This window comes from Crocodylus siamensis, chromosome 4, assembly GCF_052110815.1.
Source record: "Crocodylus siamensis isolate JL-2025a chromosome 4, ASM5211081v1, whole genome shotgun sequence".
Taxonomy (NCBI): domain Eukaryota; kingdom Metazoa; phylum Chordata; order Crocodylia; family Crocodylidae; genus Crocodylus; species Crocodylus siamensis.
The window spans coordinates 204,067,424-204,089,930 of NC_143398.1; the positions used below are offsets into that span (position 1 = coordinate 204,067,424).

At 41.1% G+C, this 22,507-nt stretch overlaps 1 protein-coding gene across 2 annotated transcripts in view; it reads right to left on the reverse strand.

Annotated features, from left to right (window-relative positions):
• Nucleotides 1-22,507, reverse strand: part of RAPGEF4 (Rap guanine nucleotide exchange factor 4) — a 296,859-nt gene that overhangs the window by 31,467 nt on the left and 242,885 nt on the right. For both annotated transcript variants that reach the window (XM_090045462.1, XM_090045461.1), the window contains 6 exons: nt 12,797-12,947; nt 9,212-9,300; nt 8,682-8,712; nt 7,957-8,035; nt 2,708-2,854; nt 1,095-1,192 (listed from right to left, as the gene is read on the reverse strand). In XM_090045462.1, the coding sequence (XP_089901588.1) occupies nt 1,095-1,192; nt 2,708-2,854; nt 7,957-8,035; nt 8,682-8,712; nt 9,212-9,300; nt 12,797-12,947 (595 nt within the window). The remainder of the gene's footprint in view (nt 1-1,094; nt 1,193-2,707; nt 2,855-7,956; nt 8,036-8,681; nt 8,713-9,211; nt 9,301-12,796; nt 12,948-22,507) is intronic.

Sequence of the window (22,507 nt, forward strand, 5' to 3'; positions counted from 1 at the left end):
GAAATAGCAAAAGGTACTCAAACTAGAAGAATTCTGCTAGATTTCAGTAACAGAATATTGTAGAAATGGTTAATGTAGTGAACTTCTATTGCACACTGCTCAGCCCATCCTCCAAGGAACTGAGTTCCTTGAATTTCTGAAATCAGTAACAATTGAGGACAGTTGGCTTGTCATAGCACTGAGCTCTAGTCAGTCTTAAGCAGTACATGGAAATCATCTATATTTGGCATATTCAGTCCATGCTAAATGAAGGTAGAAATGGTTGTAAAAATTCCCAAAATACCAAAAATTTACCACTAAGTGTCTATATCTAAAGCCACAGTGAAGCTTTGACTTAAAAATATCTATAAAAGAAATCAGGCATACATACTAAGTGGCTTGTTAAAAGCATAAAGGAGGCTGAAACAAGGCTTAAAGTAATAGAGTTCATGCTGGCATGACTTGGCAATGACAGTTGTTTTTAATGAAGTAAAAGGAACAAGAAGTACAGTCAAATCAAACTATAAAAGCAGACCTCATGGAGATTGTTAGAATTACTGTATGAACTGCAAGTACTTATGAACAATTTTACTTAAGAAAAAACAGATTTTCTAGTAGGAATGTTTTCTGTGATTCTAGTTAGAAGCATCTGTAGTTTTTACACAGTATTTTGGAGGTCAGGAAAAAAGATTTTAAAGAGTGTACTGCATTAATCAAGCCTCTATAATATTTTAACTGATAACATCTTACTCTATTTAAATGTCTGTGAACACAGAGGGGACAGTTCTGTAATCAGATTCATGCCACAGTTATCTCTTACAACATTTAACTCTCCTTGTAGGTTCAATTCCAGGTATTGGATTTGAGATCTGCTGCATAGATCAGACAGAATGTTTTTTCCTCTGTTCTAAAAATGATAATATCGCTTTTTTACAAGGGTGTGTGTTCTTTTGGTTTCACCCTAACAAACCTTTTGTTTTGGATCTCTCGGATAACTTCCAGCTAAAATGCTCATATGATAAAATAGGCTGAGAAACCTTTTTTGAGCTATTAGTATTTCCATGTCACTGCTCTCAGACTTTCAGTGGTTTTCTGAGAATTAAATACATACATACCAGGGAATCAAACTGGTCCCGTGGGCAAGCAAAAAGACGTCCATTAACAGTGAGAGTCGTAAACACCGAAACATCATTGGGTTTGAGTACTACTTTTTCTGTAAACATGGAAGTGTAAGATTCTCTATTAAATACACAACATTAAATGTCCTTACAGCAGACTTAACCACAGTGAAATCAAATTAGTAGCTATGTGCATTATTAAAAGATACAGCAAGATGCCTTGGATGGTAGATAACAAGATCTTACTGAAAAAATGTGGCATCAGTACATGAAAGGGCAGGCTCAACCCACATGAAATCCCCAGAAAACTGGGGCTTGAAATCACAACACCCAAACTGAAAGAAACTCAGGGAATCTGCACTGCAAATGCTAAGACCACTCAACGTGAATGACTCAATTCCTTCCTCTCTGAGTGTTTCTACACAAGATGCTAGACACAGTGCAGTAGCCTAATAATACTGTGCAGTAGTGTGCCAGGCAAAACCATGGCTAGTACACAGTAGTAGTAGGCTTAGTTAGAGTAGTAGTAGTAGGCTTAGTAGTATAGTTAGAGTCTGAAAAAAAACCTGTGCACTATGGCACAGTAGCATGAGTTACTGTGTACTGATATAGTAGTACATGGTTATCCAAGTACTAAATTTACTGTGCAGTAACTATGACTCATCAATGAACGTGTAGACACACACTCTGAGAAGTAAGAGGTTAACTAGCTGTTCAAAAACTGACTGGAAAGCCAGCAAGTGCCTGATGAGGCAGTTGGATGTAATTGTATACTGGCCTCATGACAACAGTCATAAAAAACTGTGGATCACAGCCTGAAGGTAAAGAAGAATTTATAAACTGACTCACGATGAATTTTTTCAGCATATGCAAGTTAGGCTGCTGTCATCCATTTTTGCAACAGAAAATTACTGCAACTGAAAAGAGAGAGACCCCTGGTGCCAGTTTTCTGGTAGGCATCTTTGCTTATTGGAATGAAATGCATTCCAGCACTGCCCTCTGCAGCAGTGCAGCTCTGTCATTGTCACTGTCATATTCAATCACTCTCACCAGCATGGTTTCTTCAGCAGAATCCACCACGTACTTGTTTCTAGTGTGCTTGGTTTAGCTTCCTAAGTTGCAAGTCCTGAACTTTTGTGAGGCCCAAGTAAAAGGGGCTGGCAGAGGGAGGCTGGTTGAAAGGGAAGGGGAGCACATTAAATCTCTGGCCTCCTCTGCAGCCTCCAAACTGCATATTCTCTGCTGTTACTGGAGCATCCACCTTGCCCTTTACAAGATCTGAATGGTGTAAATATGAAATCATCCATGTCTTCTTTTCTGTACCTCTGTCCAAAATACATGCCACACAGAAAAGATCCCTGCTAAAACACTGCTTTATGGTGGACAGCACCTTTGCCTCCTGAGAGAGCTGCCTCTCCAATAGCAAGATCCACTGTGTTCAGGGTCACGTACATCACTAGTGAAGGACAGGTTGTGCTCCTAAGAGAACTTTCTGGTGAGATGAACAGGAATAGGAACAGCCTTGTGTAAATCAGTATTATTTTATGTTCTGTCAGAGTGTTCTATTTTTTTTCAAATGAGATAGATCAAAGATAATGTAAATACCTTACCTCCTCCTGAACTCATCTTTACTATGATCAAGCCTTCTCCAGAGCCCAGTTTATCTGTTACGGCACTGATCACTTCCTTAACAGAAGACAGCACTGGCACACGAATAGTAGTGTAGGTGTGGTCTATACAGTACACTTTAAACAGAACTATAGACAAAGATAACGATGGTGAATGCTGTATATAACAATGAGATACACTTTATTGCAAATAATTCTCATATCAATAAATGATTGCTCACATACTTAACAAACACAGTATTAAGTTTCTAAAACTCTATTTGGTATTATAGGTCCCAGATTTCTAGTTTTTCAACAAGTTTAGTAATTTTAATGCCATATCTGCATTAAGTTTTAGTAAATGATAAGATTCCTGAAATTCCAATATTACTCTATTATTCATAGACATCATTATTCATAGACACATTCATCAACATCATTGATATTTCTGCATGATCCAGCCAGCTGAACATTCTCAAATAAATAATTTTACTTTTGCAAGGGTTAAAAAAAATTAATTATGAAACTCCCTAATCACAAATTTGCATATTTGCAGAACCAGATCCAATAGGTGGCTCATGACCACAAAGTTTAATTTAAACCAGTGATTCTCAATCAGGGTGATATGGTAACTCAGACACCTCACCTCAGGGTGATGTGGCATCTCAGGGTATGAAGAGATGAGCAGGTAAGGGCAGGCTTAGGTTTTCCCTGCCTGGCAGCTCACCTCCCTCATTAGGTAGCCCCTCTGCAAGGAGGTAAACAGTGAAATAAACTGTTTTTGAAATGGGATGCTGCTCTATTCACGGAGGCTATGGAATAGTGCCTTGAGTCTAACAAAAGATGCCTTGAGTCTAAAAAGGTTGAGAACCACTGATTTAGGCTGTGGTGTATCTCTTGTAGTCCTTTCCAGACATTCAGATACCTTGCTCTAATAAGCAAGATACAATTGGAGGTACAGCAAGAGTTGTCTCCTGAATTATAGGAAATACCAGACAATTTTGATTGCATAGAAATTGGGAGGATAGAATCTATTCTGTAAAGAGCAGGGCAGGTCAGAAGTGGAATGAATTAAAGCCAGAAGAAGAAATCAAAAAACTTCCAATTGTCAAACCCAGCCACAGAGCCTGTAGATTGTGTTGGAGCCCTCTATGCTTACTTTGCAGCCTGTCCTATAAATGGGAAATGTACAATCATGGACTCAATTACAGAATAACCCTGCAGACATAAGATGAGATACCTCCATTAAGGGAACAAGTGCATGGCCCTATGTAAATCCATAGGAGAGAGACCCATATGACAGCCTGTGTGCACCAGCTGTATTCATGGAGGATACCTGTAGATACCTGTAGGCTTGTGGATACAGAAAATACATACATAGGATCAACACTTCTCCAGTGTGATATATCTATCAGTATAATATAACTACGGTAGTCTGATTGTTCCTATTCTTAGATCCATATGTGGAGGGCTCCTTCTATAGACAGCTCTTTCCCCATTCACATAGAAGTGGTGTGTAGGGGAGCAGCCCCATCCAGGGAACTGTGGAGGGGAGGCTAGACTGGGCAGAACCAGAGGGACAGACATTGTCCTCCTTCCAGTCTGGTACAGATTTCCAGAATAAGTTAATACTCTATTGCTGTGTTTTAGTCACAGGGCTACCACCTCAACCCCTAGGGCTGATGAGGGCAAAGCTGCTTCAAGTGGAGTCACATATCTAAGGAATAGAACGCAAGAGACAAGAGTTGGTGGAAATTTATTGTTATAAGGTTTTTTAATACAATAGAAATGAATTATCTAGAAATATCTGTTTTTGTCAAAACATGATGCTTGTTCTATCAGTAGGATGTTCCTGGAGCATTGGCATTACTGAAATACAATGCATTTTATATTTAGTGCCTTTCATACCAAGTCTCACAAAACACTTAACAATAAAAGGAAGAACAGAAAGATAATGCAGAGTTGCATACAGTGAAATGCTACAAAAAGTGATGTGCAAAGGTAAAGTAGAAAAGAAGGAACAATGGACACGAAAAAACCAAAGCATTAAAAAATGAAAGTAGGTATCCCAGCAAGCTTGTAAAAGAATTGCGTGTGTATTTGTGCGCGTGAGCGTGTGTAGTTGGGGGACAGATGGAAACACCCATGGAAAAATGGAAGGTGTGAAAAAATATAATGTTGGCTGTCAGCTGAAGTAGAGGGAAGTTGAAAATTCAAGGTAAGTTGAAAACTGAAAATAACCCAGAACATGATCCAGAGCCCACGGACTGTGACTATGCTCATTGATTCCAATGTGCTTTGGTTTCAGGTAGTTCTGAGGTGGGGAGTGGGTTCCTGATATCTAAGCATCAGAAATGAAAAATATCTACTACGTAATCTGCCTTTCCATATCCCAATGTAAATTTGCTCTTCATAGGCCATTTTAAAGCACCTCACCCCCTGCTGGCAAATAGGACCCCAAACACAAAAATGTGGGGATGAATGTAATTATAAGAGGTATCCTGGAAATCTGCCTTTAAAACATCTACAGCTCAGATATGAAAGGATTCTTGCCCTATTTCATTTTATGCTGCCAGCTTTCTCAGGTGGGTGGGTTCTAACACCAGGCAAGATGGAAGAAGTGAAGAGCCAGAAACCTTGAGTTCAGGAGGCATTGTGTGCCACTCAGGGTGAAGTGTTCCAAGGCAGCTTCAGCTGTCAGACAATAATGGCTCTCAGGAGACACAGAACTTCCCTACTGCCTTTTATACTCAGAAGCTGCCTGTACATCTGCTCAGTGGCATTCTAATTAGAATGCATCAGAGCAGACTTGATTAACTGAGTCTGTTCCACATTCTAATTAGAATGCTGCAGCACTGCAGCAGCATCACATGTATTAAGCCCCCTAGCAGAGGTGCTGAGTATGTGGGGGTCCAAGGGCTCTGGTCCCCCTCAGGAAGAGGGCTATCGCCTGAAATGTATAAAACTTTCCACATGTCCATCATCTTAGGCCTTCCCTAGCGAACATAAAAGTCAGTGCCTATGACCCTGAGCATTTAAAAATGGCCCTGGAGTGCTTTAACTAAGCCTCATTGAATGAGATTTAGATAAATCATCCTGTGGCTATTTTTAAATGTGCAGGGGCTTCATACATGTGATGCTGTGGTGTTTTAGTTACAGCGGCTGCTGGGGAACTGTTCTAATTAAAATGCACCCCCTCTCACCTTAAAGCATGTGTATAGGCAGCCAGAGAGTCTCAAATGGAAATTCAGCTTTATACCCACTTTTCCTGAGCTGTACTGAGTTTGTCTCAGCCACAAACTAGGAACCTATGCCAGAAATATGCCTATTTAGCTTGCAGAGTGCTTATGCTGGATTGTGCAAGAGGAATTATCCTATGATTTAAATTAACTGCTCTATGATGTGCAAAATCCTTTACATCAGTGTGTAGCTGGATGTATGGTTCACAGATCAGCATTCTGTCTCACACCATTCACAGAAAATGCACTTTAGTCAATGGGACTTAGCACTTACTCAGTGCTTTGCCGACTTGAGGCTTTCATTACTGAACACACTCCTGAATTCAGGGAGATGGTCTGTGTATACTTCTGAATATACTTGGAAAATGTACTCATTTCAGTTGTGTGTCTAATAAAATCAGCCATGATCCAAATGAGAGCTCTGGACAAGTTCAAACTAGGTTAGGGTGAACATGTACTATAGTACAGAAGCCAAAAAAGGAAAGAAAAGAGAGGCTGTATCCTCAGCTGGGGTACATCAAGGGGATAGTATACTGGCATATCAGACTGGAATGTTGATCCATCAAGGATACAGCCCTGTTTCCTCAGTTCCTACTTCATAGGAAAGCAACCTTCTTCTACCAAGAAAATGGGAGGGCTAAACATGGTAAGGTGGATCCCTTCCTTCTCTCTGTGATGATCAGGAGACTGCTTCGCCAGTGAGACCTGACTGGTTTTACCTTAGCAATCATAATGGTAACTGCCATTATTTGTATATTCATGGAGAATGATCTTATGTGACAGAAAACACTGCTGCCTGCTAATTCCCAGACACAATTTAATACATTGTGGCTACATTTAAAGACTACAGGTAATGGAGAAATGACCATAGCCTCTGGTCATCTCTTTTAATCCTTAACTGTGCACTTCATTTCCAGTTTCAATTTAGCTGGCTTCAAGTACCATCCATTAGGTCCTACCAGGCCTTTGTCTGTGAGATTAAGCAACTATTAGCATCCCTACAGAAGTCTTTGTGCAGGTCTATTAATAGGCCATGCTCAAGTCAATTAAACTTATCTTTCATAAATTCCATAAAGGGAGCATTTAAAATCTCAGATCATGCATCCCTGCTAAAGCATGGGCACCAAAACTGGGTACAATATTAGTCAGGATCTCATCAGTGCCATATAAGGAGATAGGCAAGGTTCTTTGGGTAGATGTGATATCTTTTACTGGACCAACTGAGTAGTTGGAAAAAGTTTTTTGCAAGCTTTCAGGCACAAGCACCCGTCTTTAGGCACTAGGAGACTCCGCTGTTGTTCTGAGATCTCCAAGGTGGGAAAGGAGCTAAAAGTGTGACAGGAGGTCAGTGAAAATATAAATAGGTGGAAGTTTGGAAAACAATGGGTAGACAAGGGAGGGGAGAGGGGGAAATAATAGGTGAAGGAATGCAAAAGGTAAACATGACACTATTCACCTGCTTATATAATAAATGATCACAGTACTCCATTTTGCCACAGCTTCATACTGGAAATGTTCAGCTGCTTATTAACAATGTCCCCAAGTCCTTTTCAAATCAGTGCTTTCTATGATAGTCCCCCATTCCATAAGTTGATTGTCAGAGCAAGACTGGACTTGCAGCTCAGGCTTAAAACTAGTATCAATGAAATTGGGGACCAAATGCCAATATCCACATATTACCCATGTAGGCATTGCTGGTGCTGTTTTAAAACTGTTTTGTTCGTTCATTATTTGAAAGGCACTTCATTATACATATTCCCCACCTCTACTACAAATAATTAAAGCAAGAAGAAATGGACATCTCAAGAGCTCAATATTACTTCCCCCATTCACTTAAGTCTACTCAAAGTAAGGACTGAGGACTGTGCTGAATGACAAGAAACAGACTCTGCCCCATATCTGAAAATCAGACACTTCTGTTTATTCTGATTTCTGCCCCAGGGGCAATAAATTTATTGTAAACCTCAGCAGTCCAGGAAACAATGTTGCAAACCACAGCGTGTAGGTACTTACTTTCATCACTTCCCCTGATGGGCTGGCGTTTTTGTGCTCTATCATCAGTTGTGTTAAACAGCTGCAGAAGAACTTTGTGCTGCAAAAATAATAATCATGATAAGCATCATCGAAAGTCAAAGAAGAAACATTATGGAGTAGACCTGAATTTAAACAGACATGCTGCATCAAAAGCAAGAGAGAAAGCAACAAAACACAGTTTGCAGATTCATTTTTAAACTATTTCCATATGTGTTGTAATAATTCGATGTTACTGAAAAGGAAAATCTCTTAAAACAGTGGAGCCTGCCCACAGGCTGGATCCCACACATTTGGTGCATGAAGTCAGTCTATGGGCCTGAACCCACACACCTGGATCCAGCTTACAGCTAGCCCATGCTCACCACATCTGGCCATACAGCAATGCTCTGTGTGCTGAACTTGACCATGGAGCACCTCATGCATATCAGATCCAGCCCTGTATGCCAGCCCAGCCTCGTGCGCCACTGTGACTTGGTGCATGGGACTGTGTTATCCAGCCTGCAGGACTTCCCAAGGGAATTTGGCAGCGGGGGGAGGTGGCAACATTAATTTCCACAGCTCTGGAAGCCATGGCAATTAATGGTGCTACTTGTCCTCTGCTGCCAAATTTCTGGGCCACTGTGGAGCCCTGTGGGCCGAGTGACCTGGCTCTATGTGCAGTAGTTTAGCACCCCTGCTTTAGAAAAACGCCAAAATTAATTTACCTTCTTTTGTGGTGTTTTACCTTCTTCTGAACTAGAGAAAGCAGAAAAAAGATATTAGGCATCTCTTGAAGATTTCACCTATAGTGTGTCAGTATTAAGAATACTGATAAATCTCCAAACTATCACATCAAGGGATTTATGAATGCTTATGCTAAGAATAGAAGTGACAGTTAGTTCTAAGTAGGACTGGGCAAATGCTGCCAAAAGGCACATAAATGTTAAACAAATTTGCAACTTTGTTTCCAAAGGAATACATATTCCTTTTGCCTGCTTTCTGTGAATCCTTACGTGAGTAAATTTGGGGTTTGCAAGAACGTTCATACAAAATAGAAGTGTCACATATGTTTGTTTGAATAAGCATGCATACAAGCAATTTTGTTCAGCAGTTTTTGAGCTGCCATTTTGAAAGCTCTCTATGGACATAGAAGTCATTTTTCTGACCCGATATAAAAGAGAGATTTTCCTAGCTATTTTACTGAAGGGAGAGTCAAAAGAAACAAAGGAAAAGGGGACAACAACACTATCCTTACATTTGTTTTACAACCTTCTCCAGCTCTGGAAGTTGCTCTTTCAGTGCTGCAATCATTCTTGTATCATCTGATACAGATACATAAAATTCCTGTAAATAATACAAAATAATTTTTGAATAAGAACATAAATAAATGCGCTCTGCATAGAAGGAGAAAGATTAATTTTTGTTTTACATATGACAGTTTATGGTTGCCAGGAATCAGTAACAGTTCAGTGAATACAGAAAAAAAATGCTGAAGCAATTCTCCATCACTTCTGTTTAAGTCCAACTGATTTAAAATAAGAGTTACACATGTAGAAAGGAAAGAGGATGGTACACATTTAAGATAGACTCATTTTTCTAGTTTGTTATCTAAGCACTCTGTCATTGTCCTAACTATATTCTCCTTTTTTTTTAAAAGATTACAGTGGAGAAAATTTTGCAATTTATGTGTTTTTCAGTTTGGTAACCGAAGTTATTATATATGCAATACAAAGAAATGCTGTAACACAGTTGGGTCATTTCTTTTACAATTAGCTATGGTTGTTACTGTTATTACTATTGCTTTAGTTCCCCTCACTTTATAAAAATTCACCTTTTACCTCACAGAGCTTCCCTGCCCATCTCCCTTCCCCCCCTACCTAATTCATTGAATATACTGTTGGTAATCATCGTCTTGGAGCCTCTTCTCTTCAGTTCCACCCTAGACACCCCTCCAGTCCTGCTTCTGGCCCTTGCTGTCCATGACAATTGCTCTCATCAAGATTTCTAATGACCTGATCCCGGCCAAATCTCAGAACCAATGCTCCCTCCTCATCCTCCTTGACCTGTCAGCTGCCTGTGGCTCATTCAACTATGCTCTTCTCCTAGAAATCTCCTTCCTTAGCATCTGTTACTTTCTCTGTCCTGGTTCTTCTCTTAACTTTCTAAACACTCCTTCAACAGGTCCATCAGAGGATCCTCTTCCCCTCCAGCTTTCTGTAAAGGCTCTGTCTTCTCTTCTTACTCCTTATCTCCAAGTAATCTCCTCCAGAAAAACAAAAAATTATCATGTCTATGCTGATTACACACCGCTCTACTCCAGACCTGTCTTTTGTGAAAATTAAGATCTCTGACCTCCTCAATTGTTCATATGTCAGTTAAAGCTCAACGCACCTAAAGCACTGCTCAATGCACCCCATTTCCCTTAAATCCTATCTGCTGCCTTTCTCAGTCACCTTCTTGCCCACCAATCCTGTCTGTAATCTGGTTCTCATCTTCAACATGAACTTCTCGTCAGGTTTTCATATCCAGACTATGTGCAAGTCTTGCAGATTCTTTCTGTTTAACATATCTAAGATGAAACCGTTCCAATCCATGTGCATATCTGAAGCTCTTGCCAGTCTCTTATCATCTTGTGGCTCACTTACTGCAACATCCTTGTCTTGGTCCTTGAAAATGCAGCCTTAACCCTATCATATCCTTCAGAGTGCTTTCATTTTTCTAGCCAACTGTTTTTGCCCCTTTCTCTGCTTCCTTCCCTAGTTCCATCTTTTCTGTCACTTCAGTTATAAGCTACTGGTCTTCAGTTTGATGGCCCTTTATAGCCTCTCGACACCATTTGCAATTTCTCACTTGTCATTGAAACTCTCATCTCTGCTTGGCCCATGAGACCAACTTCCATTGCCTGCTTGTTAAATTTGTTTCTTTTTCTGATTTTTGATAATTTTTCCCCCCTGCTGCCCTCAGATGTAGGGGAAGCTCACTTACTCCTTATCTGCAAAGCTGCAAACAATCACAAAACTAACTCGCTGACCTTCAAAAATCTCCTCAAAACTCCTTTTTCACAATCCCTAAAATACCTGCCAATGTTTAGGCTGCTGGTGATCTGTCATACAGACTAATACTATCTCATTGTTTTCTTGAACACCTACATTTGTCTGCCTACATCCACTGTTTCTTGTTTCATACATAAATAATCAGCTTTTTGGGGCACAGACTGTTTTTTTGTTTTGGATCTATGCATGCTGCAAAATGGGATCCTAACCCATGATTAGGACTCCTAAGCACTAGGACAGTGATTGTCAACCAGAGCGCTATGGGATTTTTTTTTAAACGGTGATGTGGGTATCATTTAATATTTCATAGATTTTTCATAGATATTAGGGGCTGAAAGGGACCTCATGAGATCATTGGGTCCAGTCCTCCCCACCATAGGCAGGAAGTCAGTTGGTATCACATGACCCTAGCAAGAAATAAATCCAGCTGTTTTTTGAAGGAGTCCAGAGTAGGTGTTTGCACCACCTCTGGGGGGAGTTTGTCCCAGACCCCGGACACGCGCACTGTAAAGAACTTTTTTCGTGTATCTAGTGTAAATCGGCCTTCCTGGAGTTTATGGCTGTTAGACCTTGTTATCCCTTGGGGAACTCTGGTGAACAGCTTCTCTCCTAGGTCCTGATGTACCCCTCTTATGAAGTTGTAGGCTGCCACTAAGTCCCCCCTGAGCCTTCTCTTCTCCAGACTGAAGAGTTCCAAGTCCCTCAGCCTCTCCTCGTACAGCCTTCCCTCCAGGCCTTGGATCATATGAGTGGCTCTCCTCTGGACTCTCTCAAGGTTCTCCACATCCTTCCTGAAGTGGGGGACCCAATACTGGATGCAGTAGAGCTGCGGTCTCACCAGGGCCGCGTAAAGTGGAAGGATGATATTGGTAGCGTTACATATGGAAACACCTATACATGATTCACAAGAAAATTCCAGAGATTTTGCATAGAAATCCATAGTGTCAAAAACATTCTGACCTGTTGTGGTCTTTCTGAGTTCTCTGCAACAGAAGAATTGCTCCATTATTTTTCCAGTGTCAAAATATGAGGGAAAGCTAAGAGCTGGCACTTTCTAAAAGATGTCTTGAGTCTAATAAGGGGTGCCTTGAGCCTAAGGAGAGGTGCCTTTAGTCTAAAAAGGTTGAGAACCACTGTACTAGGATAATGCAAATAGTAAGTGAAGCTAATTATTATGCATGTGGGAAAATGTATAGTGCCTTACTCAACAATGACATAGCACCTGCCCCAAAGTATTTACACTCTTAGTGACACCTGACATAACAATGGGTAAAACCCAGTGGCTGAACTGTGCATTAGAAGGACTGTGGTTCTGAAGGAAAGTTTCTTGGCTGCAACTAGGAATGGATTAAATTTTGGACTGGCATAGTGACATATCCTCCAGTCTCTTCCTGGAATATCCACACCAACCTTCTAAAAAAAGTTCCTGTCAAAGTATTTGATATACACAGGATCCCTTCATTCTAGATAAAAGCCTACCCTCTCCAATGCTGTACAGCAGAACTGTGCTAGTTTGGTTATTTTCAGAATCCTGCCAACTCTGACACCCAGTTTCCCTGTAAATTTCCATGAAACAGGATCCAACACTTTGCACCATCTGGCTCTGCACTTGTATGCAACCTGCAGTTAAAACTGAGAAAACACAAACATAACTTTGCTCTTTTTTAAAGATATGTACTGCAGCTCCTTATTTGCTAACAGAATTCCAAAGGCCGTGAAAAGGTCTTAAGCAAATTTCCTTTGTAGCTACTTTTCAGTCAACTAGTATACATATAATTCTTCTGTACCTCCAGAAAGGCCAATGCTGCTTCATCCTCTTGTAGTAGGTCTCCATATAAAGCAGCCCACTGTAGAACCAGTCGGATGACTCGCTTTTTATTATTGATGGCATAATCCAATTTCTCCTGCTCTGAACCCTGAGAAGGTTGGGCATGATAAGTACTAAAGTGTCAAGGAAAATGATCAGAGAAAATGAAAATATCTAATACAGTAAAAACTCAGGTATATCTTCCTTTCAGGAGCACTGAAACATCATTTTCCAATAGGAATTTCATAATCGATGAGGCTTTTGGCTGCTGTTAGGGTATTTGGTTTCTCACCACAATGCACATGTACAGGGAAGTCTCTCCATAACACTGTTCATGAAACAATAAAGGGGTCTTTTAAAAGAATGTATGATTAACTACAATCAAACTAAATGCTATAGCTTTCTAACAGAGCAGGAGAAGGGACAAGGCAGAGATTCACAGACCTGGGCAAGGTCACAAAGGAAATTTCAACTCTTGTCACATGGCTCTTAATTCTGCTGTGTATTCATATTCTATTCACAGCACTTTGGGATATGCATGTGGCACCAAAAGTATAACTGATATTTAAGAAGGATGGTGTTGCTGTGGAAACCTTGATGTTTGCATTTGCTGGCCTTTTTTATTTTATATGTACAAATTTAATATTACAAATATATAAACATTAGGTGCAAAAGTATAGTATTTTTATTAAAGGAAAAAAGAAAAAGAAATGTTACATTAATATAAACTGTAACAAAACAGTTCCTGAAAGCACATATGCACCTACTGTAAGTATCAGAGAGAAGAGCAGACCTCTGTGAAGTGCTCACTTCTCTATATACTTGTCACTTAGATAACGGGTTTTATATTTTAAAGATCTTCACTGATTCTTCTATTAGATCAGGCGGAGTAGATAGGAGAGCTGAGATTTGGCCTCTGGATTCTTTTGCCAGCCAGAAAAAGGAAGGTTCAAGACATTTAATGAATCACTATTTTATGTTGGTAGCACTGGGGTCAACGCACCTGTGATGGAACGCCAGAGAAATCAGTGGCTATATATTATGGGCAAATTTGGATCACTGAAACAAGAATTACAAAATGATTTTTATTAAATAGTTTAATGAAAATTTTGCAGCTTCACACAGAAGAGCTCAATGTAAAATCAAGCAAGTTGTTCTATTGCATTTGTGTTCAGCCACTGGCTTGTGCATTATACAAAGGCTTCATACTACTTGTTAGCTTTAGTGACAGCTTCAGCTGACGATCAAGCTGCGTAGACATACAATAAGACCTCATGGCCTTCCAAACAAAATAAAGAAATAAAGACCTAGCTATAGAAACTGAAAAAAACCAGTTGGCTAGGGAAAGGTTTATTTTAATTTGCAAAAGAAAAAAAAATATCAGTGTGGCTGTCTGCTAGTCTTGTGAAGTTTATCAGAAGAGTCTATATCAAAAGCAAACCAAAATTCACACAGAAGAACTAAAAAGGGTTTACTTGCCAGTAATTTCCAAATGAGACAAGCACAGCTAACATTTACCCTGGTTTCTCATTTGTGGCTACATGTGTTTTATCTAGACTCCTTATTCCCCAATAGTACTTGCCTCACTACTGGGACAACTATCATGGCTGCACTAGAGATGACATTTTTAAGCCTGCCTTGATTTTCTGGTTGTCAGAGACAGACAAACAGATTGGATCCATCATCATCACCATGGGCTGCCTGAAGCTGAGACTTCAGTGTGAAGCTACCAAGGCAGCTCCACAATAAGTATCTCATGTAGATGTGCCCACAGTGTGCTCCAACTGTTTTGCAATTAATAATATAAATGGTACAAAAAGTAGTCTCCCTTGTTTCACAATAAATTGGTGCTCTGGTATAAATTCCAAGAGGATGACTGGGGTAGCAGCTTTGTGTTTGCTTCCTCAGAAGCATTTTTGTCATTGGACTCTTACATGTGATAGCTGTGGTAGGTGTTCAAAACCATTGACTTTTAAGAATTAATTAATTTCAATTGTTTCAATCTAAGCAAAGTCTCAAGTTCCTTCAGCCTGCAGTTCCAGGTTTTGGGGCACAAAAGACTTCAAGCTACTAATTAGAAAACAAAATAACTTGTAATATCTATACTTAACTCTTCTCATTTAAAATTACACCAACAGCATGCTATTTTTCTGCAGCACATGGTAACATATTCTACGCTAATAAAGTTTTAATTGATAAAGCAAGCTTATTAATACACATTTTCCTAATGATCCCCCTGACTAAAAACCTGCACAGAAATTAGACACTCCACCAAGATTACAGGTATAATCATATGACTGCCAAGCTATTGAGTATGAATAGAGATCTGCATTCTAATTTAGTTCAGAAAGTATTTAATGTGATCAGGGAAACTACAGCATGTCAGCATATTTATGAGAACATATAAACCCAGGATTATAGAAAGTAAATAACATATTGAATGCTATTCACTCTAACATTTCAGGCAACAAGCTTAATATTCCACTGAATCATTTTCCTCATGCAGTTTCTACCTTCCAAACACTATAATTATTTCATATATTTTTACCTACTTATTAAGTGACGCACCACAGGCATCAGTAATTTTTCTGTATTTTTACTGCTCATTTACTTATTTTTAATTCAGCTATTAATTGCTCCTTTATTAACATTATCATGGTGAAAGTCAGTGAAAGCCTCCTAGGATCTACATGTGGCAGATTCATTACAGTTTGCAGTCACAAATACAATATCATGCATTTTTGCAATAAGTCTCAGATATGCAGTTGATTGCAAAACATAAATCAACACCAACATGGTTGCGGTTCAGCATTTATATTTTAATTCTATTTGGAGTATAATATCTTTTCTAGGAAACAGAAGTGGGTTTTGAAGTCTGTTCTTTCATTTATGCAGTCAAAACTGAACTATATTAAATGTATAAAACCAATATGCATCACTGTGATGAAGTATAACTTCTTTTGTTGGTATGATAGCACACTAAGGTTACAAAACATATAATTGAGGTTTTCTGTAGCTGGCCCACTGGAAGCCAAACTGTTGGTTTTGTTCTACATCAGAAGTATTTTTGATCAGATAATTATACCTACATTACGCTGTTCACTGGAGGTTCAAAATTAGGTGGATTCAAAAGGAGCCCTTTCAGGCATGCAAATTCAGTGCAATTCACCTGTTAAACCTGTATTGAATAGACAGCTCAAAACAATCTGTGGAAAACTGTGTCATTGAATTGTTAGTAAAGGTAAATCTTTATGTATGGAAGCCAATAAAGCTGTTGACACTGAGGCAATATTCCAAATAGAAGCACTGTGTCACAGGCACATTCTAGATGGAATATTTTGTGTGTGATTATGAAAAGAAACAGAAGAAACTAAGACTGCAAAACAAATGTGGCCCTTTAAAAGCCTTTGTTTCCCCCAAGAATTCATATTCATTTTGTGCTAAAGAGGGGCCAAACCAAAACTGCAATTCTGGACAAACCAGACTCCAGGATGACTAGTTCTGAAACAACTTCTGCCTTGAGCCAATTTTCTGCATATGGATAAAACAGTTGGTTTCACTTACAGGATCATAGGATGATAGGAAAGGAGGGCTGGGAGGGACCTCATGAGATCATCTAGTCCAGCTTCCTGCTCAAGGCAGGATTGTCCCAGGCTAAACCATCCCAGCTAAGGGCCTGTTCAACCTGCTCTTCAAAATTTCTAGGGATGGAGGCTCAATGGCTTCTTCAGCTGTTTCAATGCTTGATCACCCCCATAGTCAGAAAGTTCCTCCTAAACTCCAACCTAAATTTCTTCTGCTGCAGCTTGAGGCCATTGCTCCTAGCCCTATCCCCTATAGCCACAGAGAAAAGACTATTTCCATCCTTTCTATAATTGCCCTTGAGGTGTTTGAAGACTGTTATCAAATCCCGCCTCAGTCTCCTTTTCCAGACTAAATAATTTTCTGCTGCCCATCTCCAGCTGTTTTACATTTTCCTCATAAGTTCTTGCTTCCTAAGTCCCTAATCATTTCTGTTGCTTTGCACTGAACTCTCTCCAATCCATCTACATTCTTCTTAAAGCGTGGGGCTCAAAACTGAACACAATATTTCAGAAAACATGTCACCAATGCCGAACAGAATGGAAGAATCATTTCCTTTCATTTGCAAGTGACACTCCTGTTTATAAAACCCAGTATGCTGTTTGCTTTTCCCCCCAGCTATAATAGCACACTGTTGGCTCAGCTTATGGTCTACTGTAACCCCCAGGTCTTCCAGCACTGCAGCCTACGTACTCATTTCCCATTCTGTATTTGAAATTACTACATCTCAAGTGTAGGACTTTGCACTTGTCCTTGTTGAATCTCATCTGATTAACTGCAGAACATTTTTCCATTCTATCCAGGTCATTCTGAATCCTAGCCCTGCCCTCCAGAGTGTCTACAACTCCACCCAACTCTGAAAATTTGCTAAGCCTTCACTCAATCCTATCTTCTAAATCAGTAATGGAGATATTAAACAATACCAGGCCCAGGACAGACCCATGGGAAACCCCATTAGATACCTCCTCCTAACTAGACACTAAGCTATTAATAGTGTAGCAAAACCCCCCGTTTCTTTTTTTTTCCCTTCATTTATTTTAAAATGCATTCCCTCCCCTTCCCCAACCATTTATGACTTTTTCTCTCCCTTCCTATTCCCTATAGATAAGTATAAGATGTAGGATAAGCTTTAACATTTTTATTTTGGTAGCAAGTTTTTGGTTTTGGATACCCACTGTTTTATATTGTATAATTATTAGGTTTGTATTGATTCTTACTGTTGTATATTGTATTATTATCATTTTCATATTGATTTTTATTGTTTCATATGGATATTGTATGCTGTAGGCCTGTGTTTGTAAGTGAACCAAAGTAATGTCAAGTTTCCATTTTATATGTCAAGACTTCATCTTGTGTCCTCTGCCTGGGCATCCCATGTTGCAACTGTATGAGGCATGTACCCCTCCCATGTAAATGGGTTCCTGGATGAATGAGTGTGATTGGGAATGATTGAAATACACTGGTAGCAAGCCTCTACTGAATGTCCTGTAATGACTGGGCCATCACCTCACACTGACTCATCCAGAACCACGGACCTCAACCAGGAACAGAGACAAGAACCCAGCATCTGAAAGACAAAAGACCCTGCAGAACCAGCAACTTTCACCATTACAGATACCCGAAACTGCACATCCCTGCATGGAGCACACATTGCCTCGGCATGCCTCCTGTCACTAGGTTCACACAAGTCCACCCCTATAAAAAGGGGCAGTGAAAACAGACTCAGTGGGACACCCCCTTCATCTGGACCAGCACCACGCCACACCACCTATCCACCCAGAGGCCCTGCCGGCGACCCCCCTCAGGACAACACCTACTGGACAAGGATCCCTTTCCAGCTTGGATAGGTAGCTATTACCGGCATACCTCCTCCTACAATTTGGACTCTCTCTCTCTCTCTCCTCCTGGACTTCAGCGGACTTCAGCCCCTGCACCAAGCTTCTCTAACCTCTGCTGCCGTTGTGTGTGTGTGGGTGCAAGGTTACCAATAAGACACTGTGTTACCATCTCCCCTGTTCAATAAAACTACTGTCATTTGCAACCCTGAGTTGGGTCATGTTTTACTAAATCCCAGTCCCTTCCTTATCTTAAATTCCAGCCTCACTCTCTCTTTCCCTCTCTCTCTCTCAGCTCTAGCCTCTACTCCTCTCCACTAGTTTCCTGATCTCCTCTCAATTCCTACTGCCTTTTCCCTGTGACTTTCTGCTGCCTTTCTCTGCTTTCCCTCTGCCCCTGCCGCCTTTCAGTCTCTCCTGCTGCTTTTCCTATAATTTTCTGCTGCCTGTCTCTCTGTTTTCAGGCTTCCCCTGTGCCTTCTGTAGTCCTCTTCCCCACCCCCCTTGCAGCTTCTAGCTCTTCTTGGCTGTCCTGCAGTGTTCTCTAGCAGCTGGAGCCATTCTCCAGCTCCCAGCACCTACTGCCACTCCCTGCAACTTCTCTAGCTGCCCCGGAGCCATCTTCTGGCTCCCCACATCCAGAGCCCCCCTTTAACACCCACACTTTCCCTTAGTTCCATTTTTGCCTCTCCCCACCTACATTTTCAGCTCCCCTGTAGCTCTGGCTCCAGCCACAGCCTCTGTGCCGGCATGCTCCCCTGTTCTGCAGGCTTTGGGCGTTGTCTTTTAATTGATTAAGATCAATTAATGTAAAGTTACCCCCAGCCTCAGTTCTTCAGCCCAGGCCCCTGTAGTCTACCGGTTCTAATCCCAGTCCTGGTAATTTTAACTCCCTACACTTCTACTTTCTTACCTTAACCTTTCCCCAGGTATCCCAAGTACATCAAGCACATACATACATAAATACATACACATCACAACACCCACTTAGGAACCCACCTGTGTGTATGTGTAGGTGGGTGGTATGTGTTTAAATTAGTGAATACACATACATATATAGATATCATTGTGTGTGTGTGGGGGGGTATATAAATTAGTAATCCACGTATCTGTATTGAATGTGCAGGTGTTGGTAACTGGTAACTGATTCTGTCTAAATGTGGTGTGTGTAGCATATATGGGCTTAAACTGGTGATAGGTGTGCATGAACCTAGACTAGTTATTTTGAACATGTGTGTATCTGAGTTGCTAGTGTGAGTGTGTGTATATATATATATGGCACTGTGTGCCTGATATATGAATTAGTGATCTGTATCTAACTTTTGGGGTGTATAGTGTATGTGCTTGAATTGGGGATAGGCATGCATGTACTGGTGATAGGCATGCTTGAATTAGTGATAGGCTGGTTTGGATGTGTATGTGCCTGAGCTGGTAGTGTGCGTGGGTATGCACCTAATTGATTTGTGTGTTTGTATATGTGCAATTGTACACCATGCCCTCCTGTTTAACAGCGCAATATTGAGATCCTGAGTGTTGGCTTGACCCCTCAGGGCAACAATAGCTATATGAAAGCCATTGGTTAGGGACAGACATTACACATAAACTGGTTTAAGTGATCAGAAACTGCTATAAACCTGTAGCAGAACAGATGTTCAGTGCATATAAACCAGTTTGAAAATGGTTGAAACTGGTTTGAGATAATCCTAGTTGAATGTAGTACCAGACTTAACTGATTTGGGTCAAAACAATTTATGCAATATCTGTCTCAGACCCCTTGCTGGTTTAAGTTAAATCCCCCAATATCCCAGCATACTCTCTGGGCTGGGTGGAGCTCTCTGCTCCACAGCAGAGCTGGCCCCTCCCCTTGGCTCCCATTAGTTTGCTGCAGACAGTATGATGAAACAGGGAGGGAGACTGAAAAGCTCTGCATCATCAACAGATGCGCACAGCACAGCACCCCTCCCACCCTTGCCTCAGAGTGCTAGCCCGGGGCTGGGGGCTGGCAACACTCCCTCCCCTTGAGCAGCCACAAGGGAAAAGCTTGGGACTGTGCAGGCAGAAATCCCTAATGAGACAGTCCTGCGGGGGCCTGGCCATGCCCCCTTAGCTCAACTCCCTGCAAAAGGGAAGGGAGGGCTGCTCTAGCACTTCTCAGCCTCTAGCCTGAGCCACTGCAGGGATGTGCCTGAATTTCCTCAGTCCAGAGAGTATGTTTTCCAGTTTCAAACCAGTTCTGCCTAGCCTGGTTAAACTAAGCTGCAAAGATTGAATCAATTCATGATTAGGCTTTTTGAATGTCTGTTCCTAGCCATTGTGCGTGAGCATATTGATATATATTTTTAGACACGTACCCAACTCTCTGGAACAATATTTCCAATATATATTTTTAGATACGTACCCAACTCTCTGGAACAATATTTCCAATATCTCTTACACAATGGAATAATATAATTATTTTAAGGAATCATTTGTGTTTTAAACATCCAAAAAATTAGCATCAACAATAAGGAAAAATTTAGGACTATTTTGACAATCCTCTTTTAACGTGTACATTCAAATACACGCACACACTCACCCATAGACTCTAGTACATCAACCAAACCCTCACTGGTCCTAAATAAGATACTGAAAAAAGCTAAGTCAAAATAGTGTTGGCAGCTTCATAACCTTACACCACATTCCAGCATATTAGGGTACCTTTCTCAGACGGCTTTGACAGACAACAGAAATTGGCATAAGCCCTAAATTCCAAGCAAACTCTAACATATAACCAAAACAGTGCAACATCCTTTCCTTTTATTCCTACATTTAGTGACTTTATAAAAGACCAAACATTTGTAAACAAGAGACAAGCTAAGTAATTTACACTGGGCACATCTACACTTGTGCTTTAATGCGCATTAGTTGATTTTAACAAAAACCCCATGCTCTTTAGCTAATGCACAGTAAAATAGATGAATGCACCTTTTTCTAGTACCTTACAATGGTGGACACTTTTACATGTGTTCTTGGGGGTGGGGGTGGGGCTGGAGTTTAATTAGAGCAACTTCGAGAGCCACTCTAATTAAAGTGCTGCTGTGTCTCTTGTATCAGCATTCCCTCACTTGAAAATGGTGCCATGCTTAATAATGGCTACCATTTTTAAGCATGGGGATGCTGATACACGAGATGTAGGAGGCTGCTAGAGTGCAGCAATTGTCATGCTCCAGCGGACTCAATTGAGCCTGCTCTGATGTACTGGAATTCCAGCAGATCGGAGCAATCTCCGCATTTGTATATAGGTGCCCAGAGGTACTAGATTTAATGTACGTTAGATTTAACAGGTCGGCCTCCCCAGCGCCATATTTTGCATTATCTGTGCCCTATGTGGGGGTACCCTTGGAGTCCCCTTAAGGTTTCCTGCTCTCTACTTTCCTGCCATGTCTTGATGGAAATATTGTAAGTGGGATACTGCCTATTGTTTTTGTATGTTGGGGTCCTCTGCCAACACTGGCCTTGACCCCAGTCTTTCTTTAGCTAGGCCTCCCCGTCTAAACCCACCAAATAGGGTTTGACTCCGAGGTTCTAGCTCTTGAGTCATGGGGCTCATGGCCCTCCTTTTTGCTCCAATCTGGAGCACAGCCTCCCTGGCCCAGTGGTCCGTCCACCAGCCCCCCCACTGCCAGAGGGCTGCAAGTTCAAAGCCTGGCAAAGGCCCCAGACCTCCAACATCCCAGTTCAAGAAAGAAAGAAACAAAAAAAACCCCTAGGCACACAGTTGCACCAGGCCACCCTGGCCTTTTAGGCTTGCCCTCTCTGGCACTGGGCTTGTGCCCCTGAATACTGTGCTGTCTGTTGCTGTGCCTGTGCACCTTGAACACTGCACCTATGCAGGCGCAGGAGTTCCCACGCTATAGTGGGGCTCCAATGAGGCCTCCTCCTTCCCCAATAGCCTCACCCAAACCACCAGTGTTGTTCAATAACAAAAAAAAGAAACTATGAACAGTCCTGTCTAAGTGCTATAACCATCACCAAGAAAATATGATTAAAGAAGGCAGCATGCCAGCTTACAGTTTCTCAGGGGTTCATGCTTCTGCTCCCCCACCGTCTGCTACAGTCCTTCTTCTAGGGTTGCTGTCACTTCTCCAGTCCTTGGTAGTTCCCCTCTTGCAGCCACTGGACCACTCTCCAAGCCTCTCTGGGGAGCTCTGGGATGCATTCCTTCCCCTTTGACTGCTGGCCTCTCCTGCTGCTCAGCCCAGGGTTTTTATAGTCCTGGCCTGCCCCCTTCTGGT